Source organism: Copadichromis virginalis, linkage group LG20, assembly GCF_057382275.1.
Source record: "Copadichromis virginalis isolate Kocher_CV1m ecotype Utaka linkage group LG20, C_Virginalis_male_GT1.1, whole genome shotgun sequence".
Lineage (NCBI taxonomy): Eukaryota > Metazoa > Chordata > Actinopteri > Cichliformes > Cichlidae > Copadichromis > Copadichromis virginalis.
The window spans coordinates 28759444-28784798 of NC_140637.1; the positions used below are offsets into that span (position 1 = coordinate 28759444).

General features: G+C 40.0%; 3 protein-coding genes across 5 annotated transcripts in view; 2 read left to right on the top strand and 1 right to left on the bottom strand.

The window, feature by feature from the left end:
• Positions 1-5158, top strand: part of zbtb48 (zinc finger and BTB domain containing 48) — a 13569-nt gene extending 8411 nt beyond the window's left edge. For both annotated transcript variants that reach the window (XM_085444957.1, XM_085444958.1), the window contains exons 5-11: positions 1-11; positions 98-184; positions 286-440; positions 549-685; positions 976-1140; positions 1273-1361; positions 2556-5158. The exon at positions 1-11 is cut by the window's left edge and continues 82 nt beyond it. In XM_085444957.1, the coding sequence (XP_085301083.1) occupies positions 1-11; positions 98-184; positions 286-440; positions 549-685; positions 976-1140; positions 1273-1361; positions 2556-2960 (1049 nt within the window). In that variant the 3' untranslated portion in view covers positions 2961-5158. The remainder of the gene's footprint in view (positions 12-97; positions 185-285; positions 441-548; positions 686-975; positions 1141-1272; positions 1362-2555) is intronic.
• A 54-nt stretch (positions 5159-5212) lies between these two features.
• Positions 5213-22016, bottom strand: klhl21 (kelch-like family member 21). Of its 2 annotated transcripts, none has more exons than XM_085444963.1 (5): positions 21859-22016; positions 11520-12604; positions 9898-10303; positions 8979-9051; positions 5213-8336 (listed from the first exon to the last, which is right to left on the bottom strand). In XM_085444963.1, the coding sequence occupies exons 2-5, from the start codon at positions 12544-12546 to the stop codon at positions 8004-8006; spliced, it is 1839 nt and encodes a 612-aa protein (XP_085301089.1). In that variant the 5' UTR covers positions 12547-12604; positions 21859-22016; the 3' UTR covers positions 5213-8003. The 2 variants fall into 2 exon arrangements, with proteins under 2 accessions (XP_085301089.1, XP_085301088.1); XM_085444962.1 differs by lacking the exon at positions 21859-22016 and adding an exon at positions 14081-14184.
• Positions 22017-23814: 1798 nt separating this feature from the next.
• Positions 23815-25355, top strand: part of syt6a (synaptotagmin VIa) — a 121025-nt gene continuing 119484 nt past the window's right edge. The window contains exon 1 of the mRNA XM_085442987.1: positions 23815-23906. Within this exon, the coding sequence (XP_085299113.1) occupies positions 23815-23906 (92 nt within the window). The remainder of the gene's footprint in view (positions 23907-25355) is intronic.

Here is a 25355-nt window from a genome sequence, read left to right on the forward strand (position 1 = left end):
TGCCCCACAAGGTACAGCATACACCTAACAAAAAGCGTAACTGAGTATGTCACAAACCTGAAGTGAATATGAAGAATGTCTTCGTCACATTTTGCAGTGTTCAACATGTCCTGAACAATTTATGTACAAGAAAAACTTGACAGTTCATATGATGAAGGTGCACGGTTACCCCAAACCACATGCAGTAAGTACCTACAGTCAGCAGCACCTTCAGTATGTCATTTCAAACTCACTTTAACACAAATTTTGGGGATTTATGTTTTGATTGTGTTGCTGTGTTTCTAGTGTTCCCAGTGTCCCAAAACCTTCTTAACTCGTGCGGAGCTGCGTGTGCACGAAGCCGCCAAACACCGTGGAGAAAAGCCGTTTGTGTGCGAGGAGTGTGGCCATCGGGCATCTAGTAGAAACGGCCTGCAGATGCATATAAAAGCTATCCACAGGTTGGAGAGCATGTTTTCTGTGAATTTCCTCTTGAGGATGAATAAAAGTGTAAACGACATAAAGTTTTAATGAAAACTATTTTAAGTCTGTTTTCTTCTTGCTCACAGAAATGAGCGCCCTTTTGTCTGTAACTCGTGTGGCCACGCCTTCTCCCAAAAGAACAACCTCAACATGCATCTGCGTATACACAGTGGCGAGAGGCCATACCAGTGTCACCTCTGCGGGAAAACCTTTAGGACACAAGGTAACAGCCATATTCTCTGCACATAAGCACTTTATTCACCTTGTATCCACCCCTGTGACACATTTAGAATCAGTAATTTGCCTAAAAGAAGCAAAAGAAAGATCTCATGCATCTCAAACTAAGACCCTACTTGCTCTGAGGTAATGCTGTGCCACCCAAACGTCCCTACATTACTATCGATGGGGTCCGGTGTGTTTTGTGCTTCTAAGAGCAATCACTTAGCCGTTTTGCTGTCTTTACTTTAACTGCAGATATTGTGATTTGTGTTAATCTCTGTATTTCACTGCCAGCCAGTCTGGATAAACACCACCGGACTCACACCGGCGAGCGGCCCTTCGGCTGTGATGTCTGTGAGCAGCGCTTCACAGAGAAAGGCGCTCTTCTCCGACACAAGGCCAGCAAGCACGAGGAAGGCCGCCCCCACTGCTGTCACATCTGCGGTAAAACTTTCAAAGGTTAGGTGCTGATTCTACAATAAATTTGTTGTTACTCATGACCTGTGCCCTGATGAATGAAGCGCTGCTAATGAAAGAATCACTGGTGAAGTGATTTCTTCTTTATTTTCTGGTCGTTCTTTTCTCCTTCAGCGAGGGAGCAGCTCCGTGTCCACCTGCGTCGTCATAAAGGCATGAGGAAGTTTGAGTGTGTAGACTGCGGCTACAAGTTCACTCGACAGGTTGGTTCCAACACAGTTTCTTCATCATCAGCAAGCTCATTTTGCAGAGCCCTAATCTAACCCACCACAGGATTTATTATACACCCGAGTGTTTTAGTTTTAACCCTAATTTAACTTCAGGAAATGTGACTGAATCATAGTGGGAAGACAAAGAGATTAATAATTTTGATGGAGGTGGTTTTATTGTAGGATGTCTCCCATGCCAATTTTCATCACCATTCTGCTATTCACGCCAGATGGGACTAAAACCCATAATCTCCGTCTAAGAAGGCGAGTGGCACATGTATTAGCCACTCGGGCTACTGTGGATAGGGAGTGAGTGGACACAAATGTCAACTTTCAGGGGCACGCTTATGTGAATGTGCCTGAGTGAATTTAGTGTGTCCTAATTCAGACTGTTTGCTTTGTGGTGTGATATTGGTCTATAACTGCTATTTCATACAAACAAGATTTTTTTAGAAAAGAAATAAAAAAGATAAAAGCAAGTTTCAAAAAGTGCAAAGCAAAGTTCTTTGGTCATAAATATGAAAACTGGTAAAAATTTATAACTGAAGCTTTTATATAATGAAAAAAATAATCCATCTCTTTAGTTGCCATCAAAGTTCCAGGTAATTAAATTAATTACTTTTATATTATTTTTTGTAATCATTTCAGGTCTGTATCACTTGCATGGTTATTTGCGCACTGTCCCCATATTCAGACCCTTCTAATCTTTAATGTCATTCAGCAAGAATCACTAGTTTGTGGGCTTTTTTATGTCTGGCTATGACAGCTATATATTATATCTATCTTTCTAACGGGTTTATGTTTTTGTGTGACATTTTACAATTATTGGACTCTACTAAACTAAGTTTGCATGAGACACAGTTAAACATAATCTTCTTTATCTTATACTGGGTGTTTAGAGTCCCTTTCCCCTCCCTTTAGGCCAACTTTCTACTGAATGTCTGACCCTGCCACCAGGTGTTTGGGTGGGCCTTCTGTGGTCACAGCCAGGAGCTGTGTGGCTGAGACGACCATATTAAGAATGTGTAGAGTCTGAACTTTTCACTTACAGGGATATTTGTATAAACTTGACTGTAGACCAACATGACTATACTGTATATCTATAATTTTTGTGTTCTTTTTGAAGCATTCCCTCACTTGCATCATGTTAGTTTACCCAACTCTCACATTTTTACATTTCCTCTTCAGGCACATCTGCGGCGTCACATTCAAATTCACAAGCGCACTGAGAACTACAACCCGCGGCAGAGGAAGCTGAGGAATGTGATTGTGCAAGATGTGGATGGAAGTCCGGTCGAGACCGAAGCTCCCAAATCGGAGGAGGCCTCGCTGATCTGTGATGGGTCCACTCAGGAGTCCACAAACCGAGGAGCTGAATCCTCAACAGGTCTCACCTCTGGCTGCATCGTGAGGGTTGTGATTGAGTCGAGTGATGCGGTGATGGAGGAGGTTATTTCTAACCAGAACTTGGGAGAGGTCGAATCCACGCAGACTTTTCCTGTGTTGCAGCAAACACAGTTGGTTACTGAGCCCTATGAGTCCACGATAGACATGGAGGGAATTGTTGAGAATTTGTCAGAGAGCAAGACCTGAAGCGAGCAAGTGTGCAAAACAACAAGTCTGCTTCTGCTTCCACGCATGCAAGAAAAGCAGATTCATGCACTCTGTAGTTTACACAGTAATTCAATTGCACGTTTTTAAATGCTGTTTGAATGTAAAATGTTATTTTCCACCTTGTTAAGACAGGTTTTGTCAGTGTGCTTACAGCAGCTGGAGCTCAGTGTCACCTTACATTGCTGATTAAAGGAGAACGTTTTCCGTGCAGTCAGAAAAGCATTTTCTTACTTTTGGTTACAATGTGGTTACAGTGTAACAAATGTAGTAGTTCAGTGTTTTTTTTATTACGGTTCCTCCAGGTGGTGGTTTTGTACTGGACTGCATTATGTTTCAGGGTGTTTCTAATATTCTTTGAAATAGAAGAGTTGCAGAGCAGTAAAATTGCACAAGTGTGTAAAAAAAAAAAAAAAAAAAAAAAAAAAGTAAAGGCAGTTACAAGGTGGATGAGTGCTAACAACCAATCATGAATGTAAACATCCATCCATCTTCATCCGCTTTATCCGAGGCCGGTCGCGGGGGCAGCAGCCTAAGCAAAGGGAGGGGCTCAGAGTAGAGCAGCTGCTGCTCCACATCGAAAGGAGCCAGCTGAGGTGGTTCGGGCATCTGACAAGGATGCCCCCTGGGCGCCTCCTGGGTGAGGTGTTCCAGGCATGTCCCACCGGGAGGAGGCCCCGGGGCAGACCCAGGACACGCTGGAGAGATCATATCTCTCGGCTGGCCTGGGAACGCCTTGGTATTCCCCCGGATAAGCTGGAGGAGGTGGCTGGGGAGAGGGAGGTCTGGGCCTCTTTGCTTAGGCTGAATGTAAACAATGAATGTAAAATTATTTAATCTTTGATGGGTTTATTTTAACCTGGTGTCTTTCATATTAATGTGGCTCTATGGGCCATGCTAATTTTGCAGGTTCCATCTCCACTGGAATAGAAAATGGTCCTTAAAAACAATGTGGACAGTGATTTGTCAACAAAACATTATTATACACGTTATATTATATAGTTGTGGCTTACCTTTTCGTGTGAATTTAACACAAAAAGTGTGAAAACTAAGAATTGCTGGGATCCACCGATTGGGTCGATATGATGTGCCTTTTGTGCCAGAGAAACAATGAAATGCCCTCTAAAAAACAAAACTTTAACCACAAGGTGGCAGTATTTTACCAGAGGTTTAGTGCTGTTGTCTATTCCAAAAAGCGTTGAATTGTTTTATGTACTTTTGGAATTATTTTGTAATTTTTACAAATCCAATATTTCTATGTTAGTTTAAAACAAACCAAAACAAGCTGCTTAGGGAATTTCATTGAGCTACTAAAGTAACCAAGTAAGACGGTAACACCAACTTGACTATTTTGCGCAATGTTGGATTAAACATTACACTGACTCACTGCACCATCTTGTGGTTCAAACTGGTATTACGGTCACATTTCAAGACGTCGACAGAACAGTTTATATTCAGTCTTTTTGGGTGTAACATCATAACTGTTGCTCATTTTGAAGGGTTTAATTCCTTTAATAATGTTTTAAATGTTTTTTATGAAATATTTTTTGTTGCAAAAATGATCCTTATCACATGGTTTCTGAACATTTAGCCAGAGTAAAACATTTAGAGAACAACAAATACCTGAAAAGTTCCCTGCAACTTTCCAAACCGTTATGTTTTTTCACGTTTACGTTTAAATGTTTGATTAAAATACTTGTGTTTGTTCCCTTCACAATAAGCAAAAGGTATCACAACAGGTAAAAGGCAAATTTTTGAGCAATTTATGTTAAATATTTGTCCCAAATCTCTGCAATGATGGTAGGGACTGCAAAGTCATAATGGCCACATACAGCAACTGCTGCCAGATAGAAGAATACCAAATTTCACCTGAAGGAAATGGTTTCAAAACATTTCTTAGATTTATATTATATATTTGGTGACAAGCTCGTCAGGATAAATTCTAGAGCACCTTTGATGTCTACTGGCCAAATTAATTTGTTTTCCTGATGCAACAGGTGCAGATTGTTTTTAAAATGTCACACAGGTTAATATTTCTTGAGATGTGCTTTTATGTTTTAGTGAGCTTGTGTTTATTTCAGTCTTTTGAAGCTACTGTCAACTGTTTCACTGAAATATTTGCTGCAACCTTGCTGAGAGCAAATCATTGTGACTCAGCAGAATAAACTACGTCAGACCTGCCTGCAGTTTAATTCATAGTAGCCACCGTGGAAACAGTGTACAAACACAGCAAATAAGGTTAAGAATATACTGTATTTACAAACCTGTTCAACATCACAGACTGAACACTGAAAACAATGGTGTAATGACAACAGCATGGAAACACACAAATATACTACTTCAAACGAAGCAAAAATATATCCTACTCGACAACAAACTGAGATTTTTTTTGCACTTCCAGTTGTAACTGACGACTCATCACCAGTGTTTACGAAGAGCCACTGATCTTTTTGCAGCTGATAGGCAGGAACTTCAGAAGCAATCACAGCACAAATATATCCATAAATAAGAAAACAGTATAACAGTGAAAACATTAAAACGTTAAACATTAAATGAAATACATTTAAAAAAAAAAAACCTTCATGCATGGTTATAGAGGCTGATATAGCCCTGTTTAAGAGTCTAGAGTGTCATGAGGACGTGCCGTGCAGCCCAAGAATCACTAAAAACAGAATCAACTCAGTGCAAGTTAACATCCCATGCAGCCAACTTGAAATTCTACTATGATGATTTCTCAGCACACAGATTTCTCCGGGTAAGGATTAACGTTTTAACCATACGGCTGTATGCCTGTTTAGTTCTGGATATCAATTTTTGATTTTGGAATGCAAACAGATTCTTGTGGTTTCTGTTAAAATATTTGGCTTTTACTTGTTAAAGAAATAATCCACTCAGAGCAAAACTGCTGCAAAACCAGAGATATGTTGTTTTTATTCCTCTCCTCACCCAAGCCTACGTCACCCATAATGCAGATTGTCTGCCAGTAGCAGCTAATGTAGCCTCGAGCTGCAGGCCTCTAGGAAGAGATGAGCAGCAGCTTCAGAGTTTTATTAAGCTCACTTACTTGTAACCCTTAGATTTACTTCATTTTAAAACTTCTTCATTTCTTCAAGCTTAACTATTACTGCCATTTAATCGTGTTTCTCGCAGCACCCTCTCAACTGTTTTATTCACATTTTGTGATCTGACTTTAATTTAGCAGATTTCGCTTTTAACTTTCACTTTTCTATGTTCATAAATGAAAAACAAAACAAACACCAACAGAAACTCATAAGTAACACACTGAACACAGAAATGTCCACACGCAGACACACCTCACCCTGTAGGAGATAACTCCCATCCACTGTGTAGTTGACATCAGCAGATAGTTCCCATAGAAAAGCTAAAGTTGATGCACACTGTGTGGACCTGTCTGATAACTCACCACATCTGTTTCAATTCTTAAGTGTGGTTTTGGCCACTGAAAATAATCTCCACTATAACTACAGTTCATGCATGGATGCTGGATACAGTGCCAACACAACAGGTCACATATAAACGCAGCTAGCATGATCTTACTCACTGGTTTACATACACCACCACTGGAACGTCAAGTTTAGCGAAGACACCCTGCTTTACCAGCTAATTTACTATAAACAGAACCATATTTTAGAAAATGCTGTACTGAAAGAAAAATAAAAGGGACTGAGACCATTAACTAGTCAGTTAAGTGTTTACTGATGCAATAAAGTTGAGAATTTGCATCGTTTCCTTTTATGCACAGCCACAGCTGACAAACGCCCACCTTCAATGCAAAAATTCCCCCGTTTTAATCTTTCTAATTTGAATTTTACTTTCAGTTGGTAATAATCTCAAAATGTATAAGCCAATGGTGAGTCCAAGCTCAAGGCCAGTAAGGCATTACTGACCAGCAGGAACTTTAACGGATACAACTTAGAAGTGACCCTGCACCATAATCCAGTTCTTCTTCACACCTGTATATGGCTCTCGCCAACCACTCAACAGGAGCTTTCTGGTCTCCAGCTGTAAGGGTAGTTAGGACCCCCATCACAATCTGGCACACCAGAATGATAACCTCTTTAAATATTTATTTTACCCAACAAACAGTCTAAAGCTGAATGTTTACAATGTGAATAAATATATAAATACAAAAAAAGCACAGCTAAAGCTGAAACCATTGACATTTAACCTATTATAAAAATAGTTCCATCGATCAACTACATAATAAATTCATTATTTCAGCACTAACTCAAAGTGGTTTCTCTTGTATAACCAAAATAAACTGCATGCCTGGTTATTAAGCCACAAAACCAGCAGCTCTCTAGAGCTTTTGTACAGAGCCCCCCGAGAATGCAATCCGTGTAGTGGATAATGCAGTCCACTGGGGATACAAGGAGCCAAATGTTTATACAATATATATATCCATGTATAGACAATTTCTCACACATATACTGGTAAAAGATGAATGTGGATTCCAGGCATATATCAAAAATCATAAGGAGGAGATTAAATTTGACCAATGCTGCCAAGATGTTTTACAGGTAAATTCATTATTGTGTAAGTGCTATAAATTCACAGCTGTGTGTAGTGTTTTCTGATAGAGACAAAGAGGTTTAGCGAGAGCTGGGTTGCCACTAGTATTAATATGCAAATAATCTCAAAAGGTGGTGAATGTGGTGAAACGACTTGGAAGTTGTGCACAAAACAATCAGGTGACTATAGAAAATAACAGGTATGCATTTCTGTAGTGCGTAAACATTACTTCACTCTAATCTGCAGAAGCTTATGAATGTTTTTCTTAGCATTGCTGATGTAACTTAGACTTTTCCCCCTGTGGGATAAATAAAATATCTGTGTGCATCTATCCATCTGGCTCCAGGCCTTTCTGTCCAGTCAACAGACTAAGACTAGCTCAGTCTTCTTTTCTGACTTTGACAGCTTTAGCAAAGCGATGAGGTAAATTCACAGTACACTGAGGGCACGATGAGGGAGAACATGGTCAATGGGGGTTTCGAGGTTTCGAGATCAGTGTGCCGCGTTCAGATCCTGATTCTGGTTCTGGTTGAGGTTATTGAGATTGTGGAGCGCGTGGTGTCGGTGATGCCGGTGCAGGAGAATGCCGTTTGACTCGGGTATGTCAGTGGGTTCGAATGCGCTCGACACCAGGGGCATGAACTGCCGGAAAATGCTGACGCTGCCATGCCAGAAGGTCGGCTGAGGTAATCGTCCAGCAAGACTCCAAGTGCGGGTGGCCGGGTCGTAGGCTTCTACGACATCGGACAGCTCAAACGTATTGTCGTAACCACCAGACACGTACAATTTAGCCCCCAGGGCCGCCACACTGCCTCCAACATGGACCTGAAAAAGAAAACAAAATTTTTAAGCATGTATTTTTGCTATAATTCATAATAATTTATACATCTAACAATAACAATAAAAAGCAGCCAGACAGACATAGAAAATTTTTATTTTTTTTTTCTTTGTGTAGCCTTTGATTCAGTATTGTATATAATAAGTTGATTTTTTTTTTTCAATTCAACGAAAACAAAAAATGCTTATTTAAAAGGAGCATCATGTGTCCCACACTAACGACTGCCCTGAACATACTGTATGTACAACCACTTTCTCAACATATTGTCATGAGAGAAATATTTCTTTTCTTTGAAAAAAGTAACAGATATATTATTAAACGTATATTCCTGAGATCACGAATACAAAGCTAAAAAACTAAATGAGCTAGTGGAAGATAAGGCTTTGTACACTCTCTCTAATTATCTAATTTGTTTCTCTGGCAAGCCAGTCAATTTGTGATAAGGTGTGGTTGTCCTAAACTGAAATTGGAGGTGAGAAATGTGGATACGTTTATTTTTATTCATGCATTTATCATCATGTTGTAACTGACTTAGTTTGAGTGACATTTGTGCTCTTCTGCCTAAGGACAGGGATCAGATCACAATGATTGCTATTGGAGCACATAAGCACCTGGTGTGAAATACTAACCTGGGTCATCGGACTAATTTTGTCCCACTTGTTCTTTTGAGGATTATAAACATCAACTTCAGCTGAGTCATCCCTGCAAATAGAAAGAAACTCAAGTCAAAGAGCTGCCAAAGCAACAAAACAATCTCAGCTTCAAATCTAACAACCCAGTCAAAACATGTTTATTTCTCTTTCATATGTAAAGACCAACCTCATCAACAGTCAGTAGCAAATTGATGTAATATTTGTTATATTAAATAACAAATGCAGAGCCCAAAGAACTAAATTTATCTTTCAACATGATCAACTGGATAGAAAAGATCAACACTAGTGTGTTCATGTGGTCCAGTGTCCCTCATTCTGTGAAAGTCTAAATCGGGTGGCACCGGGGTCGTTTTAGGTCATTGGCCGCAAGCAGCACAATTTGATCTCAAGTGGGCAGGGCAAGTAAAATCATTGCACAAGAGCTCATATAAAAAAAATCTCCTGAAAACAATGAAAACTCAATGAAAAAAAGGGATTTCAAATTACTTCTCTGCAACTTTGACCCTTTTTAAAAACCATTTATTAGACCCTTCAGGAGTATGCTTAACACTGTTGCTGTTAGCACATGTGGAAGAATGACTCAGATCCTGTACACATAAATCGTAAGGTAAGTATTTAAGATAAAAATGAAAAACAAGAGCAGTTTGAATTAAGTGCATTTAAATATAAATATACATTTACATAACTCAGGTTTTCAAGTAAAAATTACATTTCCCTTGAAGATAAAGTAGACGAATATAAAGAATACAGCTAACAAGTCTCCTCCTAAACAAATTACTTATGCGAATGTACTTAATTACATTCTGTCCCTGGTGTTTACAGTTTTAAAACTATAGTCTAAATGCAAAAAGTAAATTAAAGATGTAAGAAACAACTGGAAAAGATTCTACCTCACCTGACAAAGTAGATGAGGCCATTTAGGGTAACAGTTTTCGGTGTGAAGGACCACGGAGGCAGCTGTCCACAGTTGACCATGGTCCAGCGGTTGGTGTCTGCATCGTAGCTCTGGATGACCATGGTGTCCTCACCGGTCAGAGAGCCGATGGCATACAGGCGTCCGCTGCATGCGGTGGTGGAGCAGTTATCCATCGGATGCAGCATGGCTGGCAGGGCCTCCCAGCAGTCCAGAGCCTGATCGTAACGCTCTGTGCTGTCCGAAGCCACCACATACAGCTGGCCCTTCAGGATGCAGGAGCTGTGATATTCACGAGCCTTCAGCATGGGTGACACTTCTGTCCATTCGTTCACGCTGGACTTGTAGCGCCACACACCGTCATAGAGGCGGGAGCCATCAGAGCCACCTAAAGGACACAGATATGTGTCTTCTTGGTTAGAAATGGTCAGAAATATCATGAAATTGCACATATTTGCCAAATGCATTAATGAAGATTCATTGCATCTGCTGTAGATGAAAGCTGATTATCCTTATGGACCCCACAGAGGTCCATTTTGAGCCAGGGAAAACCCTGAAGTTAAATTTGATACAACCTAAACAGCCACGGTTAGGAAATCAGTGGTGTGGGATTTTATTTCTAAATTAGTGTACAAGGCAGTAATTGAGTCACAAGCCTAAAGTGAAGGTCTATGATGATTTCTCAAGAAGATATCTCACTGTTCAGACATGCTCAGTTACTGGTAATGATGGTGATGATAAAGATAACACCACTGCTGTTCTGTCAGCACACTGTGTCCTGACTCACTTCTCCTTGTTCACACAAAGTCATTAGCCGTAGAGACTGCAGTTTATTAATAAACAGCAGATGATATTTTTCTCAAATCATGAAAGACCAGGAACAGCAAAATCAAAACAACAACCTCCATAATGCTAGAGCTGAGGCTTCTAAATACAAATGGTGATGTCACAATGGTTATGGCTATGGGCAAATAAAATGCTTGCCAATATCTATCCATTTTATGGTTAAGATGACTCAAATCTGTAAAAACCATGGTAACCAACCTTGGTGTCAAACTGGACTATGATTTTAAGCAAGATAAACAAGATAAAGATATATATTTATATTTAATGTGAGTTTTTACCAGTTGAGGCTTTAATACAAGGTCAAATCTGGGTCATATTTTAAAGTTTTTGAACATTTTATTGATGCTTTTATCATCTGGACTATTGTAACACAATTTATGTTGGCCTTAGCAATGCTTTATTATTTGCTTTTAAAACCTTTAATGTCACTGAGGTTTAGTGGACCAGCTCCTTCTGCTAGTCCCCCCAAAACAGAGGCAATCATCCCCAAACCGTGGAATCATTTCCCTGCCCATGTTAGGATGTCCAGCTAGTTGCCTGTTTTTAAAATGCGTCATAAAATAATTTTTTACTCAACAGCTTTTAACTGAGTATGAAAATGGTGTGTTCTAATCTTGTATTTTTTTTTTTGTTTTGTTGTGGTGTTTTTGTACAGCATTTTTTCCAAACACTGTTGTTTTTTAAAAAAGTGCTAAATAAAACTGGATTGGACTGGATCAGCATCACAGCCTTACTTTTAATGTCTTCAGATAGCTTACCTGTAACATACATATCATTTCCAAGTGCTGCTATGCTGTAGCCTCCTCCCAGGTGGTCGGGGAATTCAGCCAGGTAGCGCCACTGTCCAGTATGAGGGTTGTAACAGTCCACTGTGACCAGCTCATCACAGTCCTGGTCGCAGCCTCCTACCACCACCAGGATTTCTGCCAATCCTGTGGATGGCCGAGGCCGCATGCGATGACAAGGTCTGTCGTGACGGTCGTATTCACAGGACTGGAAGCTACGCGCTTCATTCACCATACGGAGACAGGTAGGTGAAAGGTAGACAAGTGGGTCGCTCTCCACATGGGCCAACAGGAAGAACCTCCTGACAAAGGGGAGTCGGACTTGCTGGAGGAGCTCGGGCCAATAGTGTAGTCGTCGCTGGAGATCAGCCTTCACCCAACGCACTGCAATTTGATAAACTGTCTCCTCCTTGTCCACACAAAGCTCATCATCTGACACAAACTCAAGGAGGCGTTTCCATGGCAAGCGTTCAAAGTCTGTCCCTTTAGCTAGCTCCATTATGTTTTTGAGGACAAAGCGTCGCGCGCTGGCTGCCAGCTCTTTGCAAGCATAGGCCTCTGCAAAGTCCTGGATTTCTAAACAGTTGGAAACATCCAACCGCTGCTCCAGAAAAGCACAACATGCCTCTTTGACCGAGGGGAACTGAAACAGATCGGCCGTCTTCAGCAGCAGGTCCACGTTATCCTGAGTGACGGTGATCCGTCCTGTGTAACAGAAGTCCACCAGCAGACCTAAGAGCTCACCTGACACCTCGTGTAAAACAACCCGGTCCATAACACTCTCCCTGAGTGTCCCTGCAAACATAGCCCGGAAGTAGGTGCTGGCAGCGGCCAACACCGTGCGATGACAGTGGAACTCACGCCCCTCGGCACATAAAGTCACATCGAAAAACTTTCGTTCGGCACGCAGTTCGTGAATTCCTCGAAGCAGGTTGAAGGCGTGGGCCGTGTCGAAAAAAGGCAAGGTGGAAGGCTGTGTCTGCAATACTGGCTTTTCCATTTCTCCTCTTTTAGGGTCTCTCTTTTTCCAATAGTCGATCTCAAAACTCTGTTTTCATCTGAAACAGATCAACACAAGAAATGTAAGTCAAATCTCACTCAAAACACCACAAAGGGCTGCAGTTTTTAGCCCTTTGGTCAAAAACTATATATAAAAAAAACAACAACAGTTTTCTATAAGTTCATTTTTAAGAAAAGACTATCCGTCAACACAGGAAACTTGTTGCACATCACTTTACAAGTTGGTCACTAACAGACATTCCAGCCTCCAGTTACCAAGGGAATCCTCTAATGTATTTACCACCTTCTCATACATTTATGTCCTGTGCTCTCTTTGATAATAACTTTAATCACCTTAAAGTTGTGAATAATTTAACTTGTCAGCTGTTATTTCACCCATCACCTCTTGAAGCCACTGACTGTCACTGACTATATAGCCTGTGGCTGCCATGCCACTGTTAGTCGTTTCCTGTGTGGCCCCTTAAGATTTTTCGTTTTTAGTCGTGTGTGACCAAGAGAAACAAATTTTCACGAGTGTGGAACTGCAGGTAATGCAGATAATCATTCCATTTCCACAAAATTACAACAACTTGTAACAAATAGTTCTTACACCTAATTTCAGTTACCTAATAATGTTTTGCTCAACTTTCCATTTGTTTGCAAGACTACAAGTTTCCTCTGCTGTTTCTGGAAGTTATTATCATACCAAGACAGGGTTCAGATGTGAAGTTGAAGGCTTGTAAATTTGACTACTAGCTAAAAATGTAAGTCAATGGATGAGAAAGGAACCCACTCAAAACAACACACACACACACACACACACACACACACACACACACACACACACACACACACACACACACACACACACACACACACACACACACACACACACACACACACACACAAATGTACAAAATCTGAATCTTTTGCTCCCTCAGACAGGAACATTTTCAGGCTAACTGGTTCAGAATATTTTTGTTGCTCTAAATTACAACACTGACATCAGCTGCTCTGTGTGAAATATACAGTCCCGAGTTAGACAGGAAAGATGTTGACGTTAGGGTAGAAAAATAAAATACAGCCTAAAGGAAAAACTGTAAGACCTGTAGTGAAGCTCACAAGTTTTATCCCCTAATCTCCCCTATAGGAAGCATTTTAGGGATGAAATTTCCCCCTAATTTCAAAAACCCCTACGGAGAAGATGAAAAGGATCTTTGAGATGTTTGCACGATGAATATGTACATTAAAAAAAGTTACTAGTCATCTGACTAATCGCTGCAGTATACCAGTGTCAAGCATAGACAAACACTTAGCTGTCTATACTGATAAATTTAGTACTGGCTTTGACATTAAATGACATTCGGTGAAACTTCACCGTTATAGGAAACTGGTAAAAAATGAGTCATTCCCACAACAAGACAAGCAAATCTCTATAATACACAGTGATCATTACAGAAATAATAGTCATATGTGAGCACACCAATTATAATAATCAATGTAAAGTTTTTAGCTCAAATATATTCTTCTCCTACCTGATGAGCCTCCAGGCAACGTTTCACAAGCAAAGCGACAGAATTCAACGTCTAGAAAGCACGACAGCAAAGCTCAGCATGACTCTGAATACGAACAGCTCCTTAACTGTGTTTAAGACAGAGAGCCTGGCTGAGGTTGGGGTTTATAAATACACCAGCAGTGTCCATTTTCAGAGAAGGGTGGGGGGGGGAAACACCTAACATGCAGTGGGCTGACGCTGTGGGGAGCGTGTAACCACCCCCCCTCCACACTGGTATGTCTCTGTGGTCAGTCAGTCTTTGAGAGAAAAGCCAGCTGAGCCTGGGCCTCCTCCAAACCTGGAGCACAGCAGCAGACCAAAACACAGCTTCCTCTCCTAATACCTAAAAACTTCTTAGCAAAGCAGCAAAGAATCACAGATCTGCTTGGATCACAGGACAAGACCCTCTGCTAGAAACATACTCGTAGTATGCGGGTCAGACAAACGACATAAATTGTGTAGTTTGGATAAAATTCAAAACACTTCCACTGACTTTACATATGGAAACTGCTAAATTAAAATGGTGATGTCATGCTGTCTTCAGTATTACATTTAAAGCAGTACAGCCTTAAAGAGATCCTACCGGACTCTGGAGCAATGTCCGAATTTGGCTTGTAAATTTGTTTGCATTAGTCTGTCCTCAAAAATTCCACTCTTAACTAAAAAAGAAGCTTCAGTGGCATGATCATTACTTCTCCACAACGCAAAGCCCCCAATTTTTTTTTGTGCCATTCAAAAGTACCAATATTTTGGCTATCCCGGATAGCTTGGGCCAGATATTTGTTTGATCCTGACTCAAAAATCTAAAGTGGAAATTGTGAACAGATCTATGCTACCAATTCATTCAGTTAAACGTCATATTGCTCTGTGTTTATTACGTCATATGCCAGCAGCAGTGAAAATGAATTGCTAGATGAAAAACTTAAAGATAGGGTTCTGGAAATACTACAGTAGTTTTGTTGCTTGACCACCAGGACATCACCCGCTGCCTCAAGCTGACCACTTTCACCATCGCCATCTTAGTTACACTTTACAGCTACAAGATGAGTCTGACTGAGATAGAAGAACAAAGAACAAGGTAAGGGTTAATATTTTAGGAAAAATATCAACCACTCTCAGATTTCATTTGCTGTTTTTTTTGCTTATGAACTTTTTTCACATTTACTAAAACAGTGGATTGCTAGCGGGAAAGAAAGCAGCATTTAAATAATGTATTTATGATTTGGACTCGTGATCAAAGGGCAATTTGAAGGCAACATATTGGCCTCTAAATCACTACAGACCAAGGAATTGATTAAGAAAATCATCAGAATGTAAGTCTTAACTGAAAATAATAGCTAGTACCAGGTTTGGTCAGAGATAAAATAACAAAAATAAAAATCTCCTAACATGGATGTATTAGATGTTTTTATACTGTTCGAAGAAACACGAGATAGTCTATCCATCAAATTGTGACTCTGGAAAAACAGATTAAACATTAAACAGATTAAATTCTGAAATAAACATATGGTAACAAATTCCTGCATCTCCTCTGCAGCTGCTTCCTGAGAAGTACAGTTTAACCCGTACCAGCATTGAATTTCAGTTATACAGTCCTATTAAATCACCAGGAGAACAAGACCAGATGGTAGGGTGGTTAATAGAAACCTGCATTAAATCTCATGCAAGATTCTTGTCAGTATTTGGAGATAATCATTCCTTCTCTAAACACACAGGTATCTCCTTACAGAGATTTGTTTAAAGGTTGTAATAAAGCCCCTATTCCTCTGGCCAAAGGATTTAGCTCACATTCAACACCAGGGTTCAACAATGCAGAGGTCCAAATAGCTCTGCGAGGGATCAAACTCCTCTCCTGAAGGGCAGGCAGGGCCTCACAACTCAGCCTGCACTGAGAAAACACATGTCCCTAACTTCTGTGTAAGTGATTGTCATTATGTTTGAAGAGATTACGGCATTTTCTTCCAACAAACTGATGGGCTTTCATTTCACTCAGTCGTGAAACGATTTATTACTCCCACTGTCTCTACTACAAAGACTGAAAATATAACATTCAGATCTCCCACTTAAACAACTACAAATACTTTGTTCTGCTAAGTGGAAAGAGGTGAAACTGAAAATGTACACACATATTTACCTGAAATATTTTATCTTACTAAACATACAGTAAGGCACAAATAGATTTAAATAGTACAGTGCAAAAGTCTTTTGCCACCCCTAATTTATTTATATTTTGCTAAGAAAATGGGAAACCAAAGAGCATCTTTGAGTTACAGCAGACAAAGCACTAAATGCAACCACAAAAATATTTTAAATGAAGTAGAGGGCTCAACAAAATAAAAGATGCTGAAAATAATAATAATTAAAAAAAACTAACAAAAAAGTAAAACTGTAAATAAAATACAATAAAAATCCAGTGAAACAAACTACATTTTTTTTAAAATAAAGTGACTGCAAGTTAACTTGAAAAAGTTCAATAAAGCAAACATACCGCCCCCTCCAAAACACAAGGCTTACTAAATGTAGAATGCAGACTATTGAGCAACTTATACTCAGTGTGTTTACCAACAGCCCAAGAATAGCTGACAGAAATGTGTAGTGCGTAGGGAGGCAAACAGCCGAGGTGTGGAAACAATCTTAATGCTATGAGTAAAGAGCACAGAGAGACCAGTCCAACAGCCAGGGTATGATAGCGACACCGCCCTAAAGCCCCCCTGCCCTTGTGAACCAGTCAGGTTTTAGACAGAACCACAGCACTGAAACTGCTCTGACCAAAGTGTTTAATGACATATGTCTGAATACAGACAGTGGAAAATGTCAGTATTAGTTTTACTGGATCTCAGTGCAGCATTTGATACAAATGACCACAACATATTACTCAAACCACTGGAGAACTGGGCAGGTCTTTCAGGAAGTGTACTAAACTGGTTCAAAACATACTTAGAAAACAGGAAATACTTTGTATTTTTTCCAAATAGGTAACTTCACATCTATGCAGACAAGTATCACATGTGGAGTTTCACAAGGTTCCATCTTGGGATCCCCTCTGTTTAACATTTACATGCTCCCACTGGCACAGATTATAAAGAACAACAAAATAAACTATCATAGCTATGTAGGTGACACACAAATATATATCACAATGTCACCAGGAGACCGAGGCCCTGTACAGGCTGTTGGTAAATGCATTGAGGAAATTAATGACTGGTTGTGCCACAATTTTCTCCAGCTAAACAAAAACAAAACTGAAGAAATAGTCTTTGGTGCCAAAGAAAAACGATTACAGGCCTCCAGAGAACTTCAATCTATACACCTAAAAACGACAAACCAGGAGAGAAATTTGGGTGTAGTGATGGATGCAGACCTAAACTTAGAAAAACACATTAAGACAGTAACAAAATCAGCTTACTATCACCTCAAGAATATATCAAGAATAAAAGATCTGATGTCTCAACAAGACCTGGAAAAACTAGTCCATGCATTCATCTTTAGTAGGCTTGATTACTGTAACAGCATTCTTACAGGTCTGCCTAAAAAAAAAAAAAAAAAAAAAAAAAAAAAAAAAAAAAAAAAAAATCAGTCAGACAACTACAGCTCATTCAGAACTCTGCTGCTCGAGTCCTCACTAAGACCAAAAAAGTGGACCACATCAGTCCAGCTCCGAGGTCTTTACACTGGCTGCCTGTCCGTCAGAGGATAGACTTTAAAGTTCTGATGCTGGTCTATAAAGCTCTGAATGGTTTAGGACCAAAATACATCAGTGACCTCCTGACCCAGTATGAACCTTCCAGATCCCTCAGCTCATCTGGATCCGGTCTTTTATCAGTTCCCAGAGTCAGAACCAGACACGGAGAAGCATTTGAATAAAACACCAAATCCACACTTTTAAGCTTAAATTTCAAAACTTACATTTTAACTACTGATTTTATCTCGTTCTTTCGGTCACTACCCAAAATAACGAGATCACGGATACGAGCTTCCGCCGAAGGGTGGCTGGCCTCTCCCTTAGAGATAGGGTGAGAAGTTCAGCCATCCGGGAGGGGCTCAGTAGAGCCGCTGCTCCTCCACATTGAAAGGAGCCAGCTGAGGTGGTTCGGGCATCTGACAAAGACGCCTCCTGGGCGAGGTGTTCCGGACATGTCCCACCGGGAGGAGGCCCCGGGGCAGACCCAGGACACGCTGGAGAGATTATATCTCTCGTCTGGCCTGGGAACGCCTTGGTGTTGCCCCGGAGAAGCTAGAGTAGGTGGCTGGGTAGAGGGAGATCTGGGCTTCTCTGCTTAGGCTGCTGCCCCCGCGACCCGGCCCCAGATAAAGTGGAAGAAGATGGATGGATAAAACTAAACTCATGAACTAAAGTTATAACAACAAATGATAATAATGTTTGTCAAAAGCTATGCTAAAAATGCAGGACGGCTGACATATTTAATAAATGTATCATAGCTATTCCTTCAAATGGTTGTTCTCGTATCCAGGAGACATGTGTCTTCAGACAAACAATTAGAACAACTGTAAATAGAAACTCTGAGGTTACTTTGACATCTAAATGAACCCAGTACACTGAATCAGAGTTCAAACATCCTGTAATGAGGCACAGAAACCACAGCCATAATAGCAGCTCTGTGAGACTGTACTGCACAGGTCTACTTTGAGCTAAATCATATCAGCTTGCGTGGCTGGTATGAGGTTTAACATGTTCACCATCCTTCATTTGCAAATGAGCAACAAAAACAAACATCTTTTGGAAGGAGATGAATAAATTAGTTTTCCCAGATCTTAAACCCAATTAGCAAAGAAAACTTTTAGGCTTAGTATTGGTGCAACAAGATTAGTACAAGCAATCTTAAGGGGACTCCTACATCACCTAAGTAACAATAAAAGCATGCTGGTTGAAAAAGAAGACAGTGGCAATAAAATAAAGAATTAATAATTAACTAAAAGAGCCAGAAAAGCCATTATCACTATCACAAAACTAAGTAATGCAGAGCAAAACGCAGAAGCTGGTTGAAATAGCAGTAAGTCACAATCTTAACCCACAAACACACAGTTGAGATATTGCCAAGAGAATAGCACTCTATCATCAGAACTCTCCTCTGACTGGCAATAAGCACTCCAACCCTAATTGGTGATGGAAATCAGCTGCACAGATGGTGGAGCGTGAAAACAGACACACCCACACAGGTAAAACCTGGGAAGGCCTGCTAGAGCTGCAACACAGACTAAGCAGATTTCTTGGCAATCTATCCAACAAATATCAAGACATTTTATTTGATGCACAGGATCAACTGGTCCATTGTTTGTTCAATATAGTTTCATGAGACAAAGCTCTTATTGGACATTTGCTGTTGTTACTTTAATACGAAAATTCGACATTGATAGTCTTTTAGGATTGATTCATTAATTTTGGCAGCAGCAGAAACAGACAGAAAAATGGGCATCTCTGGACCTTAGCATACACGGGTAGTTACTACTTATTTCCTGTTTATATTTATAGAATGCCTTCTTGGAGTGTGCTGACAAGTCAAAAAAGATGTCTTTGTAGCTGCATTTTGCTGAATAGATGAGCAAAAAGATTACATATTGTAGCTCAATCACCAATTCATCTTCTGTTTATCTAGGTCACAGGGGAACCAGTCTAAAGCTACCTTTAAGCTATATTATGTGTTTAACTGTTTCGTATTTTTCCCATAGCACAATTTCATCATCCGTTTCGTGAAATCAGCCACTCTACTGCAGATACACACATCCATGTTTGTGATTAGTCAGATGCTAATGCAAGCACTGCACCTTTTCATGTGAACATGCAGTTAACCCTGGGGTAACTTAGCGAGTTTATAACCAGCTCCGCGTGACTGCTTATCCCGACAGCTGATGTTGAGGTAAGTGATTCCAGATAACAGAAAGATACCCTGGGTATGGTGAACTCGTTTTGTAGTACAGACAGTACATAATGTAGTACATAACAATATTCAGGTTCATGCAGTTTCAGCCAGAACCTGGCAGGATAACAACCACACAAAGACAGCTTCCCTCTCTCTGCTGCTGCTCCAGGCTGTTGAGGCAAAGGCAAACATCAGAGTGGAGTGACATGAAAGTCTTGGGTTGTCCACAGCTGAGGCTGTGTTGGCCTTAAAAAGGCAAACACCACTACTCCTCTACAGAGGAGGGCCAGCATGAAGCTACTAGAAGGATTAACATTTGGATGCAGGATATTATGAGATTTAATGGATTCTTGTATGTTGCTGCAGCAGAAACTGATCTAAACAGAGTGGTTTCACTCTTGAAATTACACAATTACAAGGCAACATGTTTTAACCAACAAAAAGCATCCAATTACCTTTGCTTTTCAGTGACATAGGTCATTAAATATGCCAGAGATATGTTTTTGGTTTGCTTATTTGTTTTATTCCCCAGATGAAAAAACTCACTCATCCTCACATTTATACATACAGCCAATTTATAATTACCAAATTAATCAAACCTGTATTCGGACTCACTAGCTGACCAGCAAAACATTTCACGACCCTGAATTTCTTCATGTCAGGTGACATAGCTAACCACTACACTTCCCACAAAACAGTTAATAACCATTTCAAATATAATAGTCAAATTTCATGATGAGATCATTAGAAGTCCCTCTAGAAATTATGTCCATGAAGAATGGATTGGTGCAACTTCAGCAGTGACCCTGATGTTATACGAAGAACAGAACACAGAACGCGTTTAGTTTACAACTAAAGTTATGATCGCTGATTGTTGTGGCTGTGTTGTGTTCACCATTTGGGCATAACATGAGACATGACTCCTGGATTAAAGGACACATCTTATTTTATTGGGCATGTTCCACATTATCTGTGCATGCAAAATTTATTATCAGCTTATAAAATACGACGCAACTTTAAAGATTAGACTTACCAGCAACTATATTTTAAATGTACAGTTATACCAGTCCTTTTATGTCTCTATTTTTCCACTAATGTGCCCTGCAAGTGGCACTTTCAGTGAAAGAATCCATCTGTTGCCAAATGAATAATCAAGGCATTATTCATTAACTTGTGCAGGGAACAGTGGGCAGAATGAGTTTAAGTGCCATGCAGAACATTTGTTTCTGCATTATGACTCAGCCTTTACTGGCAGGAATGACTTCTCCAAATAATGTTCTTTCATCTGTTCCCTCGAATTCCTCTAATTCGTGCTCCTGTAATAAAACTTGCACAAACACTTTTATCACTCAGCTCGTGCAGCCATACATGTCCACATTACTGAGCACAGTGAGGCTTTAGTCCTGAAATGCTTAGGAGGAAAAAATGTTCCCTCCTCCCTCTCATAAGCCGTGCTTGGTCCAAGATAATATTCAAATGGTCTAGATAATGTTCAGCCACAGTTCAGATACACTGACAGGTCCAGAATAGGGTCGATAACAACTAAAGCAAACCTATTAACATAATGGGAAAATACACTGATGGAAACTGTTAGCAACTTCTGTGTAGCCAATTACTTTCATGTATTGACTTGTTTATGTTGTTAAAAAGCATTTTCATTAGCATGTGGTGTTTATAACAATACATAAGCTGCATGCAGAACGCTATTTGAATGCGAAAGCTCCCATTTTAAACAGTCAACACCGCCTGCGATCATCAAAGTAAAGTCATATTTATACGAACGACATTTTTCCAACGTTACAGCTAACGTTGGGCTGCCCGCCGCTCGGAACAAGTAACTGTCGTGAAAAGCAGGCTGGCTCAGTTTTAGACAACTTACCGATATGTGTCGTCAACGGGTGGTGATGATTTTACAGGGTGTAACGCCCGAACATCTTAGAAATAGAGCCGAAATGAAAGTTTGACGCTGCTGATCTATCTGGCCTCCTCTGCGCCATGACAGCCTGTACCGTATAGTGATGGGTCGTTCGCGAACGAAATGGCTCTTAGAGCCGGTTCTTTGACGTGAACGACGCGAGCCGGCTCCTTATCGCGAGCCGTCACGTGTTTTTTTTTGTGTTTTTTTTTTTTCTTTCTCTCAGCCTCTCTCTCGCACTTTTTTTCCGCTGCACTCTGCAAGCGAGCCTTGTGCTTTATGCTGGGAAGAGGGGGGGAGGGGCGGTAGTTACACTCAGTAGCACAGGAACAGAGCCAGAGAGAGAGAAAGAGAGGCAGGGACAACATTAGAAAGGTATAGTAATCATCCACAACTATTTTCGGTTGCAGATGATAAAGGATTCAGAAAGTTTATTCATGCAGGCCCATATGACAGAGAATATGCATGTTCTTTTTGTTTTCATATTATAATTTATATTTAATTGTGTTGTGGTTTGCAGTGTTTTGTGTTGTTTTCACTTTAAATTTGTAAAAGAAAAAAGCTGAAAATTTAAATAGTTAAAACTTGAAATGTGAATAGTTGATTTTTGTATTATGTGATTTATTTATTACATTTTATGTGGAGTGAATAAATAAAAGTATATTTACGGTGGCCCCTAGAGACAAAGCACATACAAACTTCAAATCACGTACGAACTCTGAAGCATGTACAAACTCCAAAACACGTAAAAACTCCAAAACACGTAAAAACTCCAAAACACGTAAAAACACGTACAAACTCCGAAGCACGTAAAAACTCAGAAGCATATAAAAACTCAGAAGCACGTAAAAACTCAAAACACGTACAAAAGACAACAGAAGTGCTCCAGGATGCTGGGCGCAGTGTTGAGCCTTTGTTATCTTGTGGCTACACAAGCCAGCAAGTACCAACGACCGGATTTGGTGTGTGGTAGTAACAGGTAAATGAACTTTTTTTAAAATTATTTGAATATATATGAGTGCCTGTGTATAAATACACAAACAATACACACATGCTTTCAATTGTGTAATTTAAGTGATCTAGTAGCTCTGCTTTGGAAGTTCAGTTCATGCTAGAAATGTGTTTTGGAGTTTGTACGTGTTTTGTCTCTAGGGGCCACCGCATATATTTATATATAAACATATATAAATAAAACCACTTTTTTTACGTTAGTAATTCCTTTTGTGCATAATTTTATATTATTGTTAATAATAAATTAATTAAAGCAACAAAACAACCTGAAGAGCCGGTTCGGAGCCGAAAGAGCCGGCTCTTTTTAGTGAGCCGAACCGAAAGAGCCGGGTCTGTAAAAAGAGCCGGAAATCCCATCACTAGTACCGTAATGAATGCTGCCTTCAAGTGCTGTCGTAAAAAAGGGCTTCGAACGCAACACCAGGGAAATCTTCCACACGACTAGACGCTATAATAAAATAAAATAAATGTTTATTGTTTTTACTGAATTGTACATATATGGATTCTTAACAAATAAACATTATTTTCTGGGGCATGTACAAATAAATTCTCATCACAAAATCTGAAGAATAGAATAGCCCTTTATTGTCATAGTACATCAAAACGAAATTAGGGTTGCTCCACACCAACTGTGCAGGAATAAAATATAAATAGTAAGACAGCAGGAATAAATAACAAACAGGAGAAATGTATATAATCAAGAGGAATATATACAAAACAAGAGAAAGGCAATGATAATAGAAGAGGCACACAATGGTGAAAAAAGTGCTGGAAGTAGTGCAAAGGACTTGATTTAGTGTCTATATGTGAGTGGCCTGAGTGATAAGGAATATTCATATCATGGCTGAGATTGGTGAGATGAGTGGGCAGGGGTGGGGTGTGGGAGGATAGTATTTGTTAACAGTCCGAATGGCACAAGGGAAGAAGCTGTTTGTGAGTCTGGAGGTGTGGGACCTGATTGACCTGAGGCACCAACCAGAAGGCAGCAAGTCAAACAGGTGGTAGGTGGGGTTCAAGGGGTCATCTGTGATGGCCCTGGTTTTCTTGAGACAGAAGGATGTATATATTGCGCCCAGGGACGGCAGAGGGCAGCCATGATTTTTTGGGCCATGTTAATTACCCTCTTCGAACCCTTCCTTTCTCAGTAGTGGCCCCTGTGTACCAAACACCCAGGCAGTAGGCGAGCACGCTCTCCACTGAGGAGCGGTAAAAGGCCAGCAGCAGCTTCCAGTTCAGCTTATTCTTTGTCAGGACACAGAGGAAGTGCAGCCGCTGTTGGGCCTTCTTTACCAGGGCGATTCATAACACAGATGGTATGATTCAAAATAGGGCTGAACGATTATGGAAAATAATCTAATTGCGATTTTTTGCCCCAATATTGCGATTGCGATGCGATATGCGATTATTTTTTAAGGTCTTTGTCTTCTGTATTATTAAACAAAGACAAGCAATACATCATATAGTATGGCCAATACTATATTACATTAATTTTAAACTGTTCTTTCCTGGAAGACAGACCTCTGTTATGATGACATGAGGTGATGCATGAATTGATGACTGACATTTTTATTTAACTTCTTCAATCACAACAGTATATTTGAACATACACAATAGTTTATTTTTAGCTTACAAACATCTGAGCATAAAGTGCTGACAAGGAACCCTGGTGTAAACATTAAAATGAAAGTCAGTACAATGTGCAGATTGCAGAAATATACATAAACAAAATCAGTGGCTTTACCACACTCAGTTTTTCGACATCTGTGAACTACTAGACAGTCATTCAATTAAAAAATAATATTAAATAAATAAAACTAATAAATAAAAAATACACACATCTTACTGATCTCTGCAGTCAGTAACATTACACATAAAGTGCAAACATAATAGCAATTGTATAAACACACACACAAACACGCCTTTAAAATTTAAAGGCGTGAAATTGGACGGTCTAGCCTTCTGAATCAGAAGGCTAGTTCTGATTAGCGTCACCGCTGTCTCGGTGGAGTTTAATAAACTCGGCCGTCTGCTTCTTGCTATCTAAAATATAACCAGACACTGGTGTAAATTCTCGACTGTCTCATACTTCTGTTTAATAAGTTTTCTGTTTGACGTTTAGTCAGCTGTGTGAAAACCAAGGAGGAACCCACCCGGGGGATTAATAAAGTTTTATTTTATCTAATCTAATAACTTTAATCTCAGCCAAACCGATTTACTCACGAACAAACAAAACACTGAAAAAAGCCCAACAATAACATTTTTAGGTTGTCTAAGTGACTTATATATTACGTTTAACCCGAGCAGCGAAACTCCGCGGTGATCTGAAAATGATGTGCCGGGAGTTGTGCCGTTCTCGGCCGCATCAGTAACCCTCGAGCTCCCGGCTAGCTGTCGAGCTGGTGGGTAGCAGACGCCTCTGAAAACGTCGAAGCACTTTTGCAAATATGGGA

Excerpts from the sequence above, each read along its gene's own strand:
- klhl21 (XM_085444963.1), bottom strand. The coding sequence starts at position 12,546 with ATGGAAAAGCCAGTATTGCAGACACAGCCTTCCACCTTGCCTTTTTTC. Across the intron at positions 10,304-11,519 it reads AAATGATATGTATGTTACAG|GTGGCTCTGATGGCTCCCGC; the intron begins GTAAGCTATCTG and ends TGTGTCCTTTAG. Across the intron at positions 9,052-9,897 it reads GGCCTCATCTACTTTGTCAG|GGATGACTCAGCTGAAGTTG; the intron begins GTGAGGTAGAAT and ends TTCTATTTGCAG.